A 23,751-nucleotide genomic window follows, 5' to 3' on the forward strand; every position below is an offset into this window, starting at 1 on the left:
TTTGATGTACAGCCCTCTGTCTCAAAAAACATATAACTCTGCTTTGACTTGTAAAGGGTGGAACAGTTCTCAGAGCTTTCTGAGATGCTCTTCCCGGGTTATAATCCTCAATTTGGTTCCAATAAAAATTTCCATTTCTTTCTTAGATCGACTGATTAATTTTTCATCGACACTATTTAACCAATTCCTACTGATGGACAAAAATACAATTTTTTGACATTATAACAGTGCTCTGATGAAATTCTTACTGTCCTTTATTATTTATGAGATTCTCCTTTGGGTAAATTCCTAGAAGTGAGAATGCTGGGTCAGAGTGTGAACTATAAATATTTTGACACATGTTCCAAACTACCCTTTGGGAAGATGGTACCAGTTTCCACTCCAGCTATCAAAACAACTGCTCACTTCCTTTAACAGTTGATGGATGACATTGGATTTCAGCAAAAATTAAAAACGTCAATAGCCTGGATCTCAGTTGTTGTTGTTTTTTTTTTTTCCAAGTGGATCTCAGTGTTTTTCGGAGGCACAATTCTTATATTATTTTTGAAGGTAAATGTCTCTTCATATATTTGACCCTTTACATCTCTCCTTTTTAAATTGCCTATTCATGCTGTTTGTGCATTTTTTTTAAGAAAAGGGGGCTCTTTTTTATCTTATTGATTTTTCAGAGAAATTAAATTTAAAGAAATTAACCTTTTGTTATTCAGGTAGCAAATATTTTTCTTGATTTGTTAATTGGGAGATTTTTACCATATATAATTTTTTTAAAACTCCAGCCAAATGAACTGTGGATTTTATAACATGCTTGGCCTTCTCAAACTCACATTATAAAAATACTTGCTCCTATTTTCCTAGTATTTTTATGGTTCTATTTAAATCTCTGATTGAAGTTATGAACTGAAATGTGTTTCCCCAAACTCAGAGGTTGAAGCCATACCCCCGTAAAAGTTAATAAAGGGAAGCCTCATTAAAATGGAGCAAGGCAAAAAAAAAAAAAAAAAAAAAAAAAAAAAAAAAAAATGGAGCGAGGAGGCCAGCAGGGGGAGCTCTCATGAAGTCACGAAGTACCACTCAAGTCAATTATTGGAAGCATTGTCAATTTCAAACCCCAACAGAAGAACCAGCAACAGGAAGAGACTCCTCAATTCCAAGCCCCAACAGGACATCTCCTACAAGAAATCAACTACCCCAGCAAACTCGGCCAACAAGAAACTACTGTCACCCTGAACTCTCACTTTTCTCCAAAGGACTTCCATTCAAAACAACCCTCCCAGCGTCTTCCTTCTTCTCTATAAAATAACATTCCTCTCCTTTGTTTGTTGGACTTGCCTATAGTTTTTGCTGTAGCATGCTTGTCCTGAATTTCAAGTTTATTAAGTACTATTCCCAAATGAACCCATCTTTGCTGGTAAAATAGCTGACTTCTTTTTAAGGACAACACCCCCGATGTAACTGTATTTGGAAGGCCTTCACAGAGATACAGTCGGTCCAATGTATTCATGGGTTCTGTGTCAGCGGATTCAACCAAACACGGATGGAAAATGTTCACAAAAAAAAAATCCAGAAAGTTCCAACAAGCAAAACTTGAATTTGCTGCACACCAGCAACTATTTACACAGCATTTATGTTGTAGTTACAACCGTTTACATAGCATTTCCATTGTATTAAGTATTAAAAGTAATCTAGAGATGATTTAAAGTATATGGAGGAGGTGTGTAGGTTATATGCAAATACTACACCATTTTATATAAGATACTTGAGCATCCTTGAATTTTGGTATCTGAGGAGGGTCCTGGAACCAGTCCCTTACTGGGGATACCAAGGGATGACTGTAATTCAGGCTAGCTGAGGTCATAAGGGCGGGACCCTAATCCAGTAGGATTGAGTGTGTTTATACGAAGAGGAAGAGAATCTAGAAGGCTCTCTCTTGACATGAGCACAGAAGAAAGGCCGTGTGAGGACACAGTGTGAGGGCAGCTGTCTGCAACCGAAGGAGAGAGGCCTCACCAGACAACCCTGCCGGCACCTTAACCTTGGACTTGGAGCCTCCACAATTGTGAGAACACAAATTTCTATCGTCTAAGCCACACAGTCTGTGGTATGCTGTTATGGCAGCCCTAGCAGATGAATACAACCCGTCTGATATTTATCTGGATACAATCAGTGATGTATGCGGCTTTGTCTTCCAAAGTGCTAGCCATTTCCAGCAACACTTATTAATACTCTGTTCTCTACTGCTTTGAGATGCCATCTGGGCTGTATTTCAAGTTCCCAGTACACTTGGGTCTATTTAGGGGCTTCCTATTCTTTTCCATTGATTTGTCTATTCCTAAAGGAGTATCATAAATCTTTAAGTACTATGATTTTATAATAAACTTTAATACCTGGTAGGAATATTCTACATATCTTCCTCCTTAAATATCTACACTTGTTTTTTTAAAACTTCCTGGATACCCTTACGTTTATTTATCTAATTAAAATTTACAATAATTTTAAGTTTGCTTCCTTCAAAAACAGTGACAGAATTACTCCCTTTTTCAAGCTGAATAGTATTCTGCTGTGTGGATATACAGACATATCTGGTTTATTGTGCTTCGCTTTATTGCATTTCATAGATACTGCATTTTTTTAATTAAATTGAAGATTTATGACAACCATGCATTGTCAGATGATGGTTAGCAATTTTTAGCAATAAAGTATTTTTAAATTAAGATATGTGACATTTCTTTTTAGACATAGTGATATTATTGCACACTTGACAGACTACAGTATAGTGTAACCATAGCTTTTATATGCACTGGGAGACCAAAAAATGTGTGTGACTCACTCTGTTGTGATATTGGCTTTTTTGCGGTGACCTGAATCAAACCCGCAGTGTCTCCAAGGTACGCCTGTATACAGTTTGTTTATCCATTAATCTGCTGATGGATACTTAGGTTGCTTCTGCCTTTTAGCGTTTCTGAATAATGCTGCTATGAACTGGGTGTACAAATCTCTCTCAAAGAGCCTGATTTCAGTTATTTGGGATGTATACGCAGAAGTGGAGTCGCTAGATCCTGTAAGTAATTCTTTAAAAAAAATTTTTTTGAGGAACTGCCATACTGCTTTTCACAGTGGCTGCACCATTCACATTCCTGGCACCAGTGGCAAAGGGTTCCAATTTCTCCATATCCTTATCAACACTTGTTTTTTTCTGTTTCGGAGATAGTAGCCATCCCGATGGGTGTGGGGTGATGAAAAAGGTTTTTAACACCAAATGCTGATATGTTAGTCCCATCTCTCCTGTGGTAGGGCTTGTTGCTACTGTCAGAACCCATAAAATGCAAGCGGGAGCCCAAAGATACAGCTGGAAGGACTCCACCAAAGGCTTACATGGAGGAGACTCTGAAGCTTGGTGGTAAAAGGCTTCTGTATCTTGAAGAAACAAATGACCAGACATTTGGGCGTCCAGTAGCAGTGACCAGTGCAGTCAAAAGGGATACTGAGGCCGAGTGGACCTTAGCTGTTGCCTCACCAACGAACGTGGGGCTTTTGACGTCCTGAAGAGCTCTTCACTGGGCTGGGCACAGGCTCTTCAGAGGGCTCACCCTGCAAGTCCAGTTCCTTTAAGAGGCTGAGCTTTCAGTTGAAGGATCCTTGTCCAGAAGATCTGTAGGGCAGATGACACTGAAGTGGTCCTAGCAGCTCCGCACAAAGTTAGAGACCTCACAAGGCAAGAGTGGACACCCGCCCCAAGGCAGGGCCTTTGTTTCACAGCCCTGATCAAAAAGTATGCCTGCGTGTGTTGTGTTGTTTCTTTGTGATGTCTGAGCCAGTGTAGTTGCAGATTTCCTACCCCTTATTGGTAGGAATGAAGCCTATGATACACAGATGGCCTCACCTGACCCTGATTCTCTGCTATTGATTTGGGCTGTTCTAAGCCAGTCCACACTTCAGTGTGACCTGCTATGACCCAAGTAGTGTGTGGGACCCCAAGACAAGAGGACAGCCCCCACTCGAAGGAATTCCTGATCTAGTGGGAACTTCACCAGAAACTTTCTTACAGTCCTAATAAATATCACCACATGTAAATGATCACAAAATATGCACATCTGTTATCTCCTTTTGTGAAATGCAACTGTACATAATGAAATAATTTTGCTAAAGAAAAGAAGCATGTGTTTGCATTATATTTAACTTTCTGCCTAATTGAGAATATATTTATGCTCCTAGGACACATGTGACCACTTGGTTGGGTGGCAAATTCTTTGCAGGATTTTAGAATTTTTACAGAATTTTAGGCTGGCATCTTCTGAACTGAGGTGCAATGTTGTCCAGACTGATATTTCCGCCCTTTGGTGTGTGGGGGGGTGGCAATGTAGTGTAATGATAATCAAGGATCTGGGTTGGTATCCTCAGTTCATCACGTAACAACTGTGGGCCTCGGTTTTCCTGTCTGAGGACTGGGGTACGAGTAGCACCAACATCTGAGGTCTGGCGTGAGGATTCAAGCATCTGACACGTGTTAAGTCAGGTGTACTTGTCCTAAATGATCGCTTCCCCTGCCTGTATACTTGATGTGATCTTTCTTTCTTTCTTTTTTTTTTTTTTTTTTTTTTGTGGTACGCAGGCCTCTCACTGTTGTGGCCTCTCCCGTTGCGGAGCACAGGCTCCGGACGCGCAGGTTCAGTGGCCATGGCTCACGGGCCCAGCCGCTCCGCGGCATGTGGGATCTTCCCGGACTGGGGCACGAACCCGTGTCCCCTGCATCAGCAGGACCCTCAACCACTTGCGCCACCAGGGAAGCCCCGTATCATTTTTTTAAGATTCCACAAATAAGCGATATCATAATTTGAAAAGATACACGCACCCCAATGTTCATCGCAGCACTGCTTACAATAGCCAAGAAATGGAAGCAACCTAAATGTCCATCGACAGATGAATGGCTAAAGATGTGGCACATATATACAATGGACTACTACTCAACCATAAAAAAGAATGAAATAATGCCATTTGCAGCAAGATGGACGGACCTAGAGAGATTATCATACTAAGTAAAGTGAGTCAGACGAAAAAAAAAGACTCTTTGCTCCTTCTAATGGTGTTCCCCACCCCCTCTCAAATTCTTTCCTTAGCTTTTCTACCTCCCTTTCAACTCATTATTTTCTCTCTCCCTTGAGCTCTTGTTTCATAGATTCTATGTTTGCTTTACACTTTTTGGAGACTATAAAGCAGTCACCTAAAATGTTCTTTGGTTTTTTGGAAGAAGACTTCTTCCTAAGTGAGTGCTCTGTTAGCCTTTCATACGCTAGAGTCTGGTCCTTGATACCTTGGCAGAATATTTGCATAGGTCCAATTTTTTTTTTTCTTCTATACTCAGAAAGAGGGCAGTTCTAATCCAAGTCTGCTATTTGTGCAAGAACAGTATGGGGAGGTTCCCTTTGACCCCCTTCATTGTTTGCTGAAGCAATATTTGAATATTCTCTTTATAGTGTGGCTGGAACATCTTAATTCAGTTCTTTGAGTGGGTGATGAGACCGGAGGCAGTGGAAAGTCCTAGTTCAGGTAAGTTATTCTTTAGAGCTTTCCCTCTAAAGATGTTTCATACTTTCCCCAGTTTGTCCAGCCCCACGGTAGAAATCTTCGGTTTTTGGCTAATTCCCACTTTAGGGCAAGCAGACCACCTTTGTGAAAAGCCAGGCGGGTGGAATGCCAAGGCTCACAGGCCAGTGTCTGGTTTTCCCCTCTAGCATATGATTAATGAATAGATGTTTTCCAGGCAGAGGTGAAAGAAATCTTCCAGATGAAGAGACTATCACGTGAAAAGGCAAAAGAGCGTTGTTACAGCAGGGCATATTTAAGAAGTTGCCGGAGAAAGTGTGAGTGTAGACATGGGGAAGGGAGTACAAAGGGATGAGCCTGGAGGGGTATTAACAGTTCCTCGGACACCATGAGTGGGGACTGAATCAAGAGTCTCGTAGGTCATGCTAAGGAGCTCCTATTTTATCCAGTTTTAAATAGAGGGATCCAAAGTCAGATTTTTATACTAGACTAATTTAGAGAAAGGGGAAGGACAGATCTGAAGGGGCAAGACTAGAGGCAGATCAACCACCTACGGCTTCTGCAGTTGGTCAGACAATACATGTGACCATGAGGATGAAGGGGAGGGGAGAGATCTCAGAAATGTTCAGGGAGCTAAACTGGTGGGATATGGAAATATATTAGCTATATGGGATGAAAGAGAGTTTCTTGTTTGAGAGACCAGGCAGATGGTGGTATAAAGAAATGAGGGAGAGAACACACAAAAAGAACAGGATGAAATAAAAAAAGGTCAGTTTGGGATGTGCTGATTTTAAGGCTTTGGGGGATTGACCAGTAGGCACCTAGATATACAGAACAAAAGTTCAGGGGGTTGGGCTGGAGACACATATATTAAAAAGTCACAGGAGTAGATGAGTATACCCAAGAAGACCCTGAAGGTTTAAAAGCAAAGCAGGATAGGGATAAAACTAGAGACCACTAGCATGAATATGGCAGATAGAGATCCAGTAATGGAAACAGAGATGAGTGACCAGAAGTAGGAACAGAAATACTCTGAAGAGTCAGTATCTGCTCAAAAGTGGGAGAGCAGAATCAGTTACCACATTTCAGATCAAGAGGGGGAATTATGGGTTGTTAATTATGAACTGGTTTAACTTTTTAAAAAACTTTGAAAACATTCTTATATTGATTCTTAAGTAAATGACAGATTTTGATGGATTAGACAGTTAAATGTAAAAACTGAAATAATAAAGGATATAGAAAAAATATAGGTGAGTGTTGATCTAATCTCATCATGGAAAGGCTTATGTATAAAGCAAAGGAGTCCACAGGAAATACTGATAGTTTTCATAGTAAAATTTTTAAATACTGGTACATCAAAAATAATCAAAGCCTAAATTAAAACACAAACAACAAACTGGGAAAACTATTTGTAATATATAATATGCAAGAAACTCTTACTAATCAATACAAAAAAGATAAGTACAACAGAAAGTTGGGCCAGGGGTAGGAACAAGGCAATCAATGTGATATACCACATTAACAAAAGGAAAGACAAAAAACACATGATCATCTCAACAGACTCAGAAAAAGCATTTGATGAAATTCAACATCCATTCATGATAAAAACTTTCACCAAAGTGGGTACAGAGGGAACATATCTCGACATAATAAAAACCATTTATGACAAACCCACAACCAATGTAATACTCAATAGTAAAAAGCTGAACGCCTTCCCATTAAACTCTCACTTCTATTCAACATAGTACTGGAAGTCCTAGCCACAGCAATCAGACAAGAAAAAGAAATTAAAGGTATCCACATTGGAAGGGAAGAAGTAAAGCTGCCACTATTTGCAGATGACATGATACTCTATATAGAGAACCTTAAAGTCCCACACAGATTAGAACTAGTAAATGAATTCAGCAAGGTAGCATGATACAAGATTAATATTCAGAAATCTGCTGCATTTCTTTACACTAACAATGAAATATTAGACAGAGAAAGTAAAAAACAGTCCCATTTAAAATCACATTAAAAAAAACCTAGGAATAAACTTAAATGAGGAGGTGAAAGATCTATATGCTGAAAACTATAAAACATTGATAAAGGAAATTGAAGATGATTTAAAGAAATGGAAAGATACCCCATGCTCATGGATTGGAAGAATTAATATTGTTAAAATGGCCATACTATCTGAAGCAATCTACAGATTTAATGCAATCCCTATCAAAATACTCAAGACATTTTTCGCAGAACTAGAACAAATAATTCTAAAATTTATATGCAACCACCAAAGACCTAGAAATGCCAAAGCAATCCTCAGGAAAAAGAAGAAAGCTGGAGTCATAACCCTTCCAGACTTCAGAAACTACTACAAAGCTACAGTAATCAAAACAGCATGGTATTGGTGCAAAAACATACAGATTAATGGAACAGAATCGAGAGCTCAGAAATAAGCGCACACACCTATGGTCAATTAATGTATGACAAAGGGGGTAAGAATATACAGTGGAGAAAAGAGTCTCTTCAACAAGTGGTGTTGGGAAAGCTGGACAGCTACGTGTAAATCAATGAAATTAGAACACTCCCTCACACCATATACAAAAATAAACTCAAAATGGTTTAAAGACCTAAATATAAGACATGACACCATAAAACTCCTAGAAGAGAACATTCTTAGACATCTCCTAAGGCAAAAGAAATAAAAGCAAAAATAAACAAATGCGACCTAATAAAACTTAAAAGCTTTCCCACAGCAAAGGAAACCATCAAGAAAACGAAAAGACAACCTACAGAATGGGAGAAAATATTTGCAAACAATGCAACCAACTAGGGGTTAATATCCAAAATATATAAAGAGCTCATACAACTCAATATGGAAAAAATGAACAACCCAATCAAAAAATGGGCAGAAGACCTAAATAGATATTTCTTCAAAGAAGACATACAGATGGCCAGGAGGCACATGAAAAGATGCTCAACATGGCTAATTATTAGAGAAATGCAAATCGAAACCACAATAAGGCATCACCTCACACCAGTCAGAATGGCCATCATCAAAAAGTTTACAAACAATAAATGCTAGAGAGAGTGTGGATAAATGGGAACCCCCCTACACTGTTGGTGGGAATGTAAATTGGTGCAGCCACTATGGAAAACAGTATGGAGGTTCCTTAGAAAACTAAAAATAGAGTTACCACATGATCTAGCAATCCCACTCCTAGGCGTGTATCCAGAAAAGATGAAAATTCTGATTAGAAAAGATACATGCACCCCAATATTCATAGCAGCACTATTTACAATAGCCAAGATATGGAAACAACCCAAGTGCCCGTGAAGAGATGACTGGTTTAAGAAGATGTGGTATATATATACAATGGAATGTTATTCAGCCATTAAAAAGAATGAAATAATGTCATTTGCAGCAACATGGATGCACTTAGAGATTATCACACCTAGTAAGTCAGAGAGAGAAAGACAAATATTATATGATATCACTTATATGTGGAATCTAAAAAATAACACATATGACTCTATGTGCAAAACAGAAACAGACTCACAGACATAGAAAACAAGCTTATGGTTACCAAAGGGTAAAGGGATAGGGAGGGATAAATTAGGAGTATGGGATTAACAAATACACACTACTGTACATAAAATAGATAAGCAACAAGGATTTACTGTATAGCACAGGGAACTATATTAGATATCTTGTAATAACCTATAATGGAAAATAATCTGAAATATATATAAATATAATTATATATATTTAAATATAGATAAACTGAATCACTTTGCTGTACATCTGAAATTAACACAATATTATAACTCAATTATACTTCAATTAAAAAAGGGAAATTATACTGAAAAAATTGGAACGAATGGAAATACCCAAGGATAGGAGCCCAGTTAAATAACTGCACATCAGATGAAGATATTAAAATGACATTTTAGGAGAGTATTTACTGATCTGGATACATAATCACAATATACCGTTCAGTGAGAAGACAGATTGCAAAAAGTAATAAACTGATGAAATAAAATTTCTATTTTAAGGCGGGACAAGAGAAATTAAACATGAAATCCTCTCTCTCTGTCCGTTTATGCCTCCTCCCTCCCTCCCTAATGTGCAGTGTGCATATTCATTACACGTTTAAGCAAAGGTCCTCAAAGCTGGGAATGCCTGCTCAATCGTAAAGATCAATTTTTTTCCTTTTCTTCTGACGTTCACAATGTAACTTCTCAAAAGGAGAGAGTTCTTTCCCAGGGCTGTAGGGGGTCATGGTGACTTGCTGCTCCCATTCTACCTGTTTACCTGGACTATGTTCCTTGGTGAACTTAACGTAAGATATCAGTATGTCATTTTAACGTATGATACTTTGTCTCGAAAATGTATGACTGTGCCTTTAACTTCTAACAGGTGAAAGAGTTCTCAGAGCTTCTGAGAGTCTGTCTCCTTGGTTACAACCCTCAGTTTGGCTCAAATAAAATTCCCCTTTTTTCCTTCTTAACTTGGTTTTTAATTGAAGTTTCATCAACAAAATGTATATTACAACCATAATTTTATAAAAAAAATAAAACAGCTGGATGGAAAAACATGAAAATGTAGTGTTTATAGATTATTTAAATTTTTTTCTTCATACTTTTCTATATTTTCCAAAACTTCCTAAAATAAATGAGTACTTTTTTATTTTAAATTTTATATGTTTCTTTTTAAAAAAACTTTTATTGGAGTATAGTTGATTTACAACGTTATGTTAGTTTCAGGTGTACAGCAAAATGATTCGGTTATACATATACATGTATCCACTCTTTTTTAGATTCTTTTCCCATATAAGCTATTAAAGAGTGTTGAAAATAATGCAAAAAATTGCATTATTTTCAAGACAAGGTTTAAAGCCCCCAGATAAAGATGACTACTTTCTCACATTCTCACTTTAAGGTCTCCCCTTCTCTTTGAAGAGCCTTAAGTATGCTACACGCTTTGGGATATGTGTAGTTCACTCTCACATATTTATGGTCTGAAAAAAAGTTCTAAATGGAATAAGTAGAGCATATGTGACCTCTATCTTGAACACTCGTAAATTCAGTTTTTGTGTCCTTGTATTTCCTAACTAAAATATTTTTTGATCATGTATTCGCTTTTCTTTTAAGCATCAAATGAGAAAATCTCCAAGACCAAAAGTAAGTAGGAATACTCCTTTCTCTAAAGCTATTCCCCTTTTCCAAACTGTTTTCTCCAAATTTGTCATACCTTTTATGGAGAAGGATTGTGAACAACTGTCATTATTTCTCATGATAGAATCTCTCTTCCTTTATGGCAGTTCCTTCTTTCAGCACTAGTTTCACTACTGCCGCCATCTCTTTGGGTGACTTTATGCACATTTGTCATCTGCCATTCTTCTTTTCCTGCCCTCATTTTTTCAGCAGTCTACAGAAGGGAGGCTGACATAGAACAGGGCCATCTGTCTGTCAACAATCAGCAAATCACGCTTGTGCTGTTTTTTTTTTAATTTTTATTTTATATTGGATTATAGTTGATCTACAATGTTGTGTTAGTTTCAGGTGCACCACAAAGTGTTTCAGTTATACATATACATATATCTATTCTTTTTCAGATTCTTTTCCCATTTAGGTTATTACAGAATATTGAGTTCCCTGTGCTATACAGTAGGTCCTTGTTGATTATCTATTTTACATATAATAATGTGTGTATGTTAATCCTAAACTCCTAATTTATCCCGCCACCCACCCACCCCCACCAGCAACTTTCCCCTTTGGTAACTATAAGTTTGTTTTCAAAGTCTGTGAGTCTGCTTCTGTTCATTTGTATCATTTTTTTAGATGCCACATATAAGTGATATCATATGATATTTGCCTTTGTCTGACTTACTTCACTTAGTATCATCATCTCTAGGTCCATCCATGTTGCTGCAAATGGCATTATGTCATTCTTTTTTATGGCTGAGTAATATTCCATTGTATATATGTACCGCATCTTCTTTATCCATTCATCTGTAAGCTTGTGGTGACAAGATTACTTTCATCCCAAGGGCAGCACTTCTGCTTTTGGGGACGCCATACAGGTTCTACGCTGAATCCTCCCTGTGCTTACGATGCATGGAACACATTTACCTTTTTTTTTAAGCAGCTGATACAGGTTCACAAAGAGGAACACCCAGCTTTGTTGGGAAATGCCCCGGTGAGCTTTGAGGTAGGATGGAGAAGAGTCACATGGATGCTGGGGGAGAGGGCTGAGCTGGGGAAGGCAGTCAATAAACATTAAAGGAATGAAGGTAGGATAAGCAGCTTCTGGCAGGAAAGAGCTCTCTACAGCGGCCCCCTTTGTCTTGTCACTAACCTTACACCAGGTGCCCCGCATGCTCTACTCATCTCCGGCCCTAGCACCCCTGTCACATCGTTTGACCACACAATACCTTGCCTAATCCGTTGGTTCTTTCCATAGATCAAAGAAGTAGAAATGAAGAATAAGTAATTAACAGATGACCAGATCTCTTCCCTAGCTTCCGCGTCAGTAATCTCGCCAACGAACGGTGTGAACAAGACAGCATCCAAAGAAAGATCACTGAGATTATTATTTCCCTTTAAAACCTTTCATGGCTGAGCAGAATCTTTGGAGGTAGTTTTGGGGGGACACTGAATCCACTGTGTCCCCAGACTGCCGGCATTCTGATTAAAAGCAACTTTCCTTTCTACCAACGTTTGTCTCTCTCTCTCTCTCTCTCCAGTATTAATTTATGAGCGGCAAGCAGCTGGACCCGATTTGGTAACAGTAAAGAGAGGCAAGAAGGATGCTGAGGGTGTGTGGGGGGAGGGTCTCTTAACGCAGTGGTGTGTGGGTTTGAGGGATGGCTGTGGGCTATATGGTGAAGCCTCTCTTCTACATCCTGCAAAATCTGGAACAAAGTCTATGTTGACACTAGTGCTTTTATGCAGATGATGTTTGCGGGGGACAGACAGGAAGGTAGTGGATATTTCTACATTCTTCCTCCATGACCTGCCCATAGCTCTCTGGGTTCACATGAATACTTTTTCTTATATTTGCAACCCAAACAACTACCGCTTAATGCGGTAGTTGTTCCCTTCTCTCCCCTTAACAGACCTCTCCTTTATTCCCCTGAGCTGCAAACGCCATCATTTCCATCCTTCCTTCCCCATGAGATGCTCTTCCAAGCAGAGCAAACTACGAAGCCCCGAGGTGGGCTCTGCAGTCAGCGACACACCGCACAAGCCATGGGGCTCCTCTCTGGTTTCATGCCCAGGCTGTCCTCTGGGTCCCCCTCTGTCATGCTTCCACCTGGGAGCTGGCTCTGTGGGACCTGTCACTGCAAGTATTTCTTCCACGGGGCCTCCAGCTGTTTCCCCTTGTTCTTCCCTCTCTCCAGGCCCCATGGAAGGCACGGCACACTCGCTTTTTCTACATCCTCACCATGCAGTCAGATTGCCCTCTTCCCCCTTCATCTGGACCTGGCATTGCCCTCACTGTTTGTATGAGGTCAGTGAATTCTAGGTACTGTTCCTCTCCTCCTTCCACACAGCTTCCCTCAGTCATTTACCCCCAGGCTCCCTTTTTCCTTCTTCCCCTCCTGCAGTAAACTCTCAGCCACCCTAGAAAGGCCACTTCTTCTCCCTGGTGACGCTGTTCCTATTTCCACCCTCCTCAAGGTCCTTATCAAGGTCAATCTGGAGTATCCTTGATGCAGTCTCTTTCTTTCCACATTCTGTTTTTATTGTCTGGCTTAATTGATATCAATACCCCCCCCCCCCAAAGAGTTGCATCAAGTAGATTTTTCCCCAAAGCCATCCTGTGCCCTGAAGCAAGGGGCATCTGTCTAGTGATTCAAATCAAGTGGGACGGACTCCCAGTGGTTACGACTTTGCCTTCCAACGCAGGGGGTGCGAATTCGATCCCTGGCCGGGGAGCTAATAGGATCCCACATGCCTTGCGGCCATAAAACCAAAACATAAAACAGAAGCCATAAAAAAATAACAAAAAAACAGAAGCCATATTGTAACAACTTCAATAAAGACTTTAAAAATGGTCCACATCAAAAAAAAAAAAATCGGGCTTCCCTGGTGGCGCAGTGGTTGAGAGTCCGCCTGCCGATGCAGGGGACACGGGTTCGTGCCCCGGTCCGGGAAGATCCCACATGCCGCGGAGCGGCTGGGTCCGTGACCCATGGCCGCTGAGCCTGCGCGTCCGGAGCCTGTGCTCCGCAACGGGAGAGGCCACAACAGTGAGAGGCCCGCATACCGCAAAAAAAAAAAACAAAACTTAAAAACAACAATATCAAATAAAGTGTGAGCATAACACCCATGAGGATGGCTATTATTTTAAAAAAAGGAAAATAACAAGTATTGGCGAGGACGTGGGGGTGGGGAGGATGTAAAAAGGTATGGCTACCATGGAAACCGGTATGGTGGTTCCTCAAAAAATGTTAACATAGAATTACCATATGATCCAGCAATGCCACTTCTGGGCATATACCCCAAAGAACTGAAAGCAGGGACCCAAACACTTGCACACCCATGTTCACAGCAGCGCTCTTCACAATAGCCAAAAGGTGGAAACAATCCAAATGTCCATCAACAGATGGATGGGTAAACAAAACGTGGTCCATGCACATAATGAAATACTATTCAGCCTTACAAAGGAATGAAATCCTGACACATGCTACACTGGACAAACCCTGAAGGCATATGCCAAGTGAAATAAGCCATACACAAAATTCAGACAAATATTGCATGATTCCACGTACATCAATGAGGTCCCCTGAAGAGTCAAATTCATAGAGACAGAAAGTAGAAGAGAGGTTGCTGGGGCTAAGGAAGGGGGGCGGGGGCAACGGGGAGTTGGAGCTTAATGGGTGGAGTTTCTGTTTTGGGGGATAAGGAAGAGCTCTGGAAATGGGTGGCTGCACAATACCGTGGATGTACGCAATGCTAGTTAACGGTACACTTAAAAATGGCTAAACTGGTAAGTTACAGGTTATATGTATCTTACCACAATTTAAAACAAACAAAGAAAAAGTTCAAGGTTGTGTGAGCAAAACCCAAGCCAAAAAACCACACGTGACTGTGAAGCTGCGGCCAGCATGTGGCTCCTCAGGGCCACCTCTGTCCTCAGGCAGCCCTGGATCATCTCTGCTGTGACGACTCTGCCAGCTCTCAACCAAATCTGACACGGCTGTCACTGGCCCTGGAATTACCACAGAGGCCGCAGACGCCCCGGGCGGCTTTTCCCAGGATCAAGGAGCCGCATTTCCATAACCCACTCACCGCAAGAACAGGACTGCCCATCCCTTGATGCCACCTGAGTAACAAACTGGACTCTGAGTTGCCTTATGATCCCCCGCCTCTTTGGAGACTGTGCATGTGCCTTTAGTGACTCCTGAAGGGCCCTCCCTCGTGGGGACATGTGGTCCTCACCATGACTCCTGGGTGGTGAAGGTCACAGGTGAGGATCTGTTATCACTGAGTGTATCCTCCTTGCCAAAGTAAAACTCCCCAGCATGGTTACTGTCCTATCGCCAAAACCAGTGCCCACCGTATTTCCAGTCCTCAGGCCATGGGCTTGACGGTTGGGGTCTAGCTTCTCTCTTCCTGGCGGCTCCCACACTTACCCTCTAAGTTCTGCTGAGTTTCTTGCGTGCTGGCCTCTCCAACCTGCCTCCGCTCTCTTCCCCTCGAGGCCTCTCCCGGCTACCTCTACAGCTTCCGCTGCCCTCGGCCTCTGACGACTTTATCGACTGTTGTTAGTCATCCCGTACACGTAGCCTCGGCGCACACCCAGTCATTTTCATGAACTGTACGTGTGCACACAGCATCCCCCAGCTGCCCTCCCAGCACAACTACCAGCTCTTTGGTCAAGTCCAAGTGCTCGCAGTGAGCCACAGTCAGCTCACTCTGGCCTTCCCTTCTCCCCCGGGTCACCTCCCAACCCACTCCCAGCTCACGACTCCCGGGAGTCTTCTCTGAGCAACATGACGGAACATTCCACTCGTGTTTATATCCCAGGACTGCGCTGAGGCCAGAGCATGCGCTCAGGCATCTCTGTCCAAAGAGCGAATCTCACTGTATTCTCGTCCTCTCGGCAAGGTCTCTTCTATCCTTGAACCAGTAGCCTGCTGACTGTCTGCAGTGCTCATCCTTAGACCCATTTCTACACCACTGGGGCTCCCCCTCTTTAAGAACTGTTTCTCTTCTTGCTTCCTCTTCTAGCCTGGGGATCAAGGACTGATGTCTAATCTGTAGTCGGTATCAGTACGTGCAGATACAGCTGGTCCACTTAGACCGATGTGTATCGTCCTGCATCCCCTTCTTGCGTGGTATGTACACTGTGTCACTTACTGTGCTTGCTTACTGCCTCCTTGGACAGCTCGTACCTGGACGTCCCCAGGGAAGGGGGATAACTATCCTGACGGAAGCAGAAGCTGGTGTTATCTGGCCACAGCTCTCGGGGGTGGGAGCCTGGGGAAGGGACTGCTTGCTCTGCCAACAGAAGGCTTTAGGAGTCCCCCAGTGCCCCATGGATTCTGTCTTATTTGCATCCCAGTGTCTGGGTGAGAGCCCTGTTGTCGTGTCCCAAAAGGCCACAGACACACTGGACTCGTGTTTCCTGCTGTCAGATTCCCGATGGGCTCCCAGGTGTATTACAGTCCATGAACCTAACTAAGCGGCATCTCAGAGCCACTTGCTCCGCCTGGCCCCCTGCTTGCTTCAAAGTGGCACCTGGAGAAGAGCTGGCTTCATCTCACTTCAGCTCGCCCAGCGTGAAGACAGCTACGCTCCTCAGAGAAATGAACATGATGGGAGGCGGCTGGCACCTTTCTGCCCTTTCCTCCCCAAAGGAGCGTATGACAAACGCGGTGCACGGTTCGATGCTGCACTCCCGACAGCGCCCCTGTCAAAATACGTGATGTTGTTTAACCTCAGAGTCACTGGATCAGGCAGGAAAACCATGATGGATCTCACGGTTCAACTCTCTCTCGCTTACTGGCATGACAACGGAGCTAAAGAGAGCTGAGATGAACATGGGTCTATTTTTGGCGACTCCTCACGGAATCCACACACTGTGTATTCTGCATCCACTGGATGCTCAGGCACGCTCTGAACTCCGCAGCAAACGCTCGTTTGTAAATGTTACAGCCGCCAGTGTTGGCTGGATGCGCTACGGGGCGACGCATTTGCTCTCATGAGGCTGCTTTGAGCATGGGGGGGCACTGTTTGGAGCTGAGCGTTGGTCAGAGGGCCAGGCCGGCTTGTGCGTGCTTACCTTCACCCTGTCCATGCAGGCCTCCATCTTCAGCTGCTCCACAGCCTTCCTGGCTTGGGAGATGCTGGCAGTGCTGTTATTGGACATGCCTTCTTTCATTCTGCTGCCCCTGAAACAACCAAAGTTAAGGGGTTGAAAGAGCTGCTTTTCCAAAGTAAGGCAGAACCCCCCTCAGCTTTCTCGCCTCCTACCCACTGCAGCTTCCCTTTCCGGGCCAGGGAGCCATGGGAGCCGACCCTCCTGGGATAAGAGGAAGGAGTGCTTCATCCGAGTGATGGGAGCAAGCCATCAGGCTCCTGTTTGCCAGACCTTCTCAGCCCCAGCGAGAGGAAACAGAAGATAACAGATGGTCCCAGAGTCACATTACCACCCCCATGGCCATAAGTAATACCTTGACATTTGTACGGTGCTTTGTTAGTAAAAAATCATTTTCATACACATTTGTTCACTCACTCCTCTAACAGCACTGAAAGTTGGCAAAATAGACTGAGTTTTGTTTTACAAGTAAAGAAAGTGCAGAACTCAGAGAAATGAAGCCAAGAGTCAAAGGTCCCACAGCCAAAATCTGTGGACCCAGAACGCAAACGCAAAGCGTTGAAGCCTAGCTGAGGGTTCTTTCCACTGTCTCACATGGTGTCCTCTAGCCGGCTACACTGCAAAGTGCAAGTTTCCCCTGAATGAGCCTGCCTCATTATTCTTTTTTTAAAATTAGTTTATTTGGCCACGCCAGGCAGCACGTTGGATCTTAGTTCCCTGACCAGGGATCCAACCCGCACCCCCTGCAGTGGAAGCAGGGAGTCTTAACCACTGGACCTCCAGGGAAGTCCCGTTTTATTATTCGCTTTAATTTGCTGTCATTCCAAAACGTTTACAGACTTTATGCTGGGAGTTCGTTTCTAAACAAGAACACATACAAACACATACACACCTATCCCAGGCATACATTTGTTTTTCTAGAAGGGGGAAGAAATTCTTCCTGACCCAACATGTCATTCTGCCAGAAGACCCCTGTGATGCTAACTGCTCCACAGCAAAGCACATGCCGTAGGTTACCGTTACCGCATCTAACAAGAAAGTACCCAGAGGAGGTCTACTCGGGCTAGCCCGAGAGCTGGAGGTGGGTCTCCCGGCGCCAACGGTTTTCCGCAGTGCACAGTGAGGCGGCAGGAGGCTAGGCCGGTCCCGCGGTGGGCAGGCCACACTCTGGCTTTTCTCATTCACACTGACCCTCTGGCCCAGAGGAGGCCAGATGGCAACTTCATCTGTCCACGGGCAACGTTCGAAAAATAAAACTTTCTTCTTCTAAGACAGAGCAGCCACCAAAACCACAGTGTAACAGGGGTGTGTTCCTGTCTTGGTTGGGAACTTTTATTTCCCAGGAAGGGAAGGAGAAGCATGAGTAGTTGAGGATTTTGCAACCCGGGGGAGCAGCCACCTACCCCCGCACTCTACAGAGATGCGCGTGCAATTCTGCATGTGTGTTCAGGGCTGTGTCCCTGTGTGCCCACGTGCCTGAAGGGCATGCCCTCTGCGAGCCTGTGTGTGCAGGGCGGCCCCTCTGTGCACGTGTGTGTTTACATGTCCCTGTGTCCACACAAAAGGAAGGAGAAGATGCAGTCTACTTCCCAAGCCTCCTCAGCCTGACCGACAAGTGAAAAAGGGCCCTGAGATGACTGTCCTCAGATTCCCATTGTCCAGCCCCGTTCCTGAAATCACCCCTCTCTTCCCTCATCACTGACTTGGGGGGTTCAGGAGTTGAGGAAGTGGAGGGGTGGCAGGGACCAGGGGGGCTTCGTGAGAGGAAGCTGAGCCTGGGGTCAGCAGAACTGAAGAAAGGAAGATCCGGGGGAAGGGAGCGGGGGAAAGGAATCTGAATTGCATGTGGGTGTGTGCGAGTGTATATGTGAGTCAGGCTGGGTGTGAGTGTGTGTGTGTGAGGGTGGGTGTTAGTGTGTGTGTGTGCGAGTGAGGGTGGGTGTTTGTGTGTGTGTGTGAGCGAGGGTGTGTGTGTGAGGGTGGGCGTTAGTTTGTGAGTGTGTGTGAGGGTTGGTGTGTGTGTGTGTGAGAGGGTGGGTGTTAGTGTGGGTGTGAGGGTGTGTGTGTTTGAGGGTGTGTGTGTGTGCGTGAGTGTGTGTGTGAGAGTGTGTGAGTGAGGGTGGGTGTGAGCGTATAGAAAACGTTACCTGCAGAACCGGATCCCCGTCCGTCCCCCTGGAACCGCCCTCTCCTTCCCCGCTGCCCCAGGACTGGCCCTGACCCCACTCTGCTGCTTTCTCATCCTTCCCCTGGTCACAGAGAAAGGGCACATTTTCAACCCTCTCCTCAACACAGAGCAAGAAGTCTGGCCAAATGCTTAATATTGGACAAAGGGCCTTTTCTGTTTCGTGTCTGAGAGATAAAATAAGCAGGTGGGGTGGGCCCAGCACCTGGCGCCGCGTGTCTTCTCCCTCCTGTGTCCCCTCCGTGGGCCCCTCCGCCTCCCCGCTCTCCCCACCGGGTCCCCCTCCGGACCGCGTCCGCCCCCAGCCAGGAGGGCTCTGCTCCCAGGCCCCGGTGTCCTCACCCCCTTCCTCCTCCTCAGCCTCAAAGCCCCGGGGCCTCCACAGTGTCTGCCAGACCACAGCCCCGCATCGTCATCACTCTCCCAAGACTTGCCTTCTTCCCTCTGTCCCCCAAACCCAGCACTTTCAATCTAACTCCTTCCCCTCCCAGCCCCCTCGGAAGGGCTGCTGGAGAAACACCCCCAAAAGCTGGGGACTGGTGCCCACAGACTTGAGAGGCCAGCCTGAGCAGGTCCTCAAGGCAGCCTGGCGACCTCAGCCCGTTCCCATCACCCCTCCCTCTGGCCTCCTGACCATGTCAATCTCCATCACCTCACCACCACCTCTGTCCTCTCGTCCTTGGAAGGCAACCTCAGCTTCCACAGAATAGAGGAAAAGCCATTAGGGCAGAACCTCCTTGACTCCAGCTCCACCTCCTACGGTTGCTTGGTGCCCACACGCATCCTGCCCTCCATCCGTGCCTCTGCATCAGGACCCGCTGCTGGCCCTCCCCATGGCTGCCCACTTCCCTGCTGCCCCTGAGAGCAGAGCCCACCTTCTGCTTCAGGGGCCCATGGTGCCACGCGCCCATTTCCCACCTCCCTTGCAAGAGGACCAGAGTGCATGAACCTGTCCTAATCAAGGAGACATGCAGGGAAATCTGCAGGGGACTTGTAGGAAAGGTTTTCCTTCCTAGTCAAGGCCCACCAGGAGAAGCCCCAGTCTTTGGCTGGCTTCACTGAGAGTTGCCATAGTGACATTGGGGAATGGACCCAGGGCAAAGGCAGGAGACTCATGGAGAAACAGATCCAGAGCCCTGAGATGCGTGGATCCCGGACACTCTACTTCGGATCCTTGATACTGACAGAATATATTCCTCACAGTCTAGGCCATATTTCTTGGGTCATCTGTCACTTGCAGCTGAAAGCATCTCCTTACCCAGGCCTGATACCTCACCTGTAGTGGATCTGTCCCCTTCTTGGGGCTCTGCCCTGCCACTCACCCCACTTTCTCCTGTAACGTCAGTGTCTCTGGGTGCCTTCTTTCTCAGCACATAAAAATACGTTTATGTCTTTTTCATCATCTCAAAACAAGCACCAACAACACAACATAAAACCCTCCCTTCCCCCCATTTCCACCGTTGCTCAGGAAGGAGGTGGAGAGGTAACTACAGATGCACATAGAAGGGCCCCCTAAGTAACTAAACGTGGAGATGCTAAAAATAAGGATGCAAAGCCCTGTCCCCAGTACAGGGATGACAAGCCTGCCCACCTCACCCCCCTGCTCTGCTGCCCCTGGGCTCGCTGACCCCATTTATAGGATGTCACTCTTGTTGCCGTCAGTGACTTATAAACCATTTCACACGTGCACGTTTCTGTTCTGTCTCCCAAGTGGCCAGTAAGGTTTCTCAAGCATGCATACCCAGAACCCAGACTGTGGCGCCACAGACCAGAACCTGTATTTCACAACCTCCCAAGGTGATTCTGGAACGTCCCAGAGGTGGAGAACCACGGCTGGCAGTAAATCGTTTCCACTCCCTTGTTCCTGTATGTCCATCAGATCACCTTGGAAGGTGGGTGTTCGTGTACCTTCAGGACTCTTTAATCAGTCCTTTACAAATTTTAATGGGCATATGAATCCCTGGGGATCTGGATAAAATGCAGATGTTTTGATTAAATGAGTTGGGGTTTGGTCCAAGATTTTGCATTTCTAACAAGCCCCCAGCTGCTGCTGGTCCGGGGACCACACTGAGTAGCAAGGCTCTGAATCACCAAACGTTAATACTGGAAGGGACCTCAGAGGTCCAGGTCCTACCCCTTTATTTTTCGAATTTTCAAGGAGGTTAAAGAACTTAATTTTGCAGAGATCTTTAATGGAAGTGGAAGGAAGCATTTCCCCGATGCTGCCCGGTCTGGTCGCCCCTCCTCAGCCTGGTGGGGCCTTCAGGGCACTAAGAGGCCGTTACCCATGCACTTGGGCTAGCCTGCTCTCCCAGGACAGGCTCACCCCTCAAGTGAGCCTAAACCAGCCTAACTTGGTCATGCAATGGCAGGGAGGATTCCCCCACCCGCTGTGGTGTCAAGATAACCCAGGGACATAGTTGGCCCTGGAGAAGGAAATGGCTTTGTCAAATGGAGCTAAAGGCAACTGAGCCTTTTAAAGATAGGACCCCACGGGAAGGTCTCTGAGGGGCCTCCCTCCCCTACCTGGTCAGACACCTCTTAGGTTCCACATCTCTGCCCTTTCAAGACTGTAACTGAGAAGGACCCTATGGGGCCTTCCCGGGACAGACCCCTCCCCCATATCCTCCACTTTAGCTCCTCTCTGAAGCACCTAGATAACAGTATCTGATGCACATTTCCTGAGTTGTTTTGTACATCCTAAAACCCCCACCAAATGGAAGAAATTAACTACCTGACGACCACGAGCATGAAGCCCCCAGACCTACTGGGGCCTGAGGATTGATCATGTGACACCGTCCTGTGACCTCACCATCAGTCAATCAGACAATTGTGCACCAGCTGATCACAGACCCTGGGACTCCCCTCTCTCACTCAGCCTTCAAAATGCTTTCCTGAAACCTACCAGGGAGTTCGGGTGTTTTGAGCGCTAGCCGCCCTGGACTCCTTGGTTGACGCCCTGCAAAAAACGCTGCACTTTCCTTCACCACCACCCGGTGTCAGCAGATTGGCTTTACCGCGGGAGGGAGGGTGCACCTAAGTCTGGTTTGGTAACAAGACTACCCAGACACCATACCTCTAGGTGAACAGATGGATGTCTCTCTCCATATACGTATGTGTGCATGTACACCCACCTTCAAGACTACCCAGACACCATACCTCTAGGTGAACAGATGGATGTCTCTCTCCATATACGTATGTGTGCATGTACACCCACCTTGACCCAAGAAGAAACGTGGAAGTAGGGAAGAATGGAGATGCAATGAAGCTGAACATGAATACTGGCCACCGGTGGACCACTAACTTGACCCTTGGCTTTTCAGAAGACAAGGCAGAAGGAAGGGAAAACGAGCCAACTACTCAGGAGACTGGCTCTGTCACCTTGGTGGTCAGACATCTTTCTCCTCCGGCACATGGGATACACTCACACAGACCGCTTACCCAGGGAGGTTCTAACGGGCTGCATCCTGTGGTCTATAACTGGGTAAACTCAGAGTCAGGGGCAGGGCAGTGCAAGGTGGTTCAATCCCCAGTGCTGCCGATCTGACCTGACTCGGGATACAGTGTGTATAATTTCTGGATGAGTGGATGTCATCGTGCCTTTTCAGCCATCCTCCCTAACATGACTTATCTCCACAAGCCCTTAATATGTGTCGGCTGGCAGAGTGCTGCCGTCTGTCTCTCTGGGAAATGCCTGAAAAACAGCTGTTGCCAGTGAGCACAGCCCTCTAGGCCTAAAGGGACCAAGCAGCTTAGACTGCAAGGTGGGCTGGGTGAGAGTGTTGGTTGACCTTCACCCACTTTGTCACAGCGAGTTGCTGAACAAGGGTGCTTGCCTGAGTAACATCTCTGTTCCTAGTGGGGAGAGCACACAGCTTGATTCCCAGCCCAGGCCAGCAACCCATGGACATGGCTTGGTTCTCCTCCTGAAGCTCCCCCAGGAGGGGGCACATCCACTAGCGTGAGGGATAATGTGAGGAGGGGGGTAAAACAGGCTTCATGAGGGCCCTACATCTGGGATGATGACAACTGCTAGAAGAAGAAAGTGATGGTGTGAGGACCTGGCCACCCATCAAGGAGCCTGCCAGCCCAGCCTCACCCCAGGCCCACACACGCACTGCTGGCAGAGACACCTGCTCTCCAGAGAGAACCTGCTCTTGGACAGGGTACATTACCTCCTCACCTGCTGAGAGATGGCACAGCAACAGGCCTGGGCAGGGGATGGGCTGGCGGCAGTGGCAGCTGACAGTCGTCAGATGAGAGGCTGAGTCAGGGCTCCTGCTTTGAGGCTCACCTGGAAGCACAACCAGAGATGGGTCACCAGGTGCAGCAGAAGCCAGGCGTCTCCCAGACAGCCCCAGCTCCCTCCGTGCCCTGCCCTCGAGCTCAGCAGCTGTCTCTCCTGTATCAGACCCCAGGGGAGACGGTGAGCTAAAGGCAGAAAGAGAAGGCCCCGATCCGACAAAGAGCACAGGGGAACATCTGGAGGCCACAGGCCACCTGGGGCCTCCCATACCTGCACGCTGCCCTCCCCCACCCCCACTCACCCTCCCCACTCCAGCCAGACCTCTGCCAAACAGGAACAGTTTAGATGTTTTCTTTCTTCTTATGAAAAGATATGTCCATTGTAGAAAAGTGTGAGTATAGAGAAAATTATAGCAAAGAAAATAAAGACAGATTATAATGCATTTTTTAAATTTTATTTTATTTA

At 45.4% G+C, this 23,751-nt stretch overlaps 1 protein-coding gene across 1 annotated transcript in view; it reads right to left on the reverse strand.

Moving 5' to 3' along the window:
- The window catches only part of GNG4 (G protein subunit gamma 4), a 69,969-nt gene that overhangs the window by 14,531 nt on the left and 31,687 nt on the right, over positions 1 to 23,751 (reverse strand). The window contains exons 2-3 of the mRNA XM_032609330.1: positions 23,224 to 23,334; positions 16,820 to 16,928 (exon numbers count right to left, since the gene is read on the reverse strand). Coding sequence (XP_032465221.1) covers positions 16,820 to 16,918 — 99 coding nt within the window. The 5' untranslated portion in view covers positions 16,919 to 16,928; positions 23,224 to 23,334. The remainder of the gene's footprint in view (positions 1 to 16,819; positions 16,929 to 23,223; positions 23,335 to 23,751) is intronic.

This window comes from Phocoena sinus, chromosome 16, assembly GCF_008692025.1.
Source record: "Phocoena sinus isolate mPhoSin1 chromosome 16, mPhoSin1.pri, whole genome shotgun sequence".
Classification (NCBI taxonomy): domain Eukaryota; kingdom Metazoa; phylum Chordata; class Mammalia; order Artiodactyla; family Phocoenidae; genus Phocoena; species Phocoena sinus.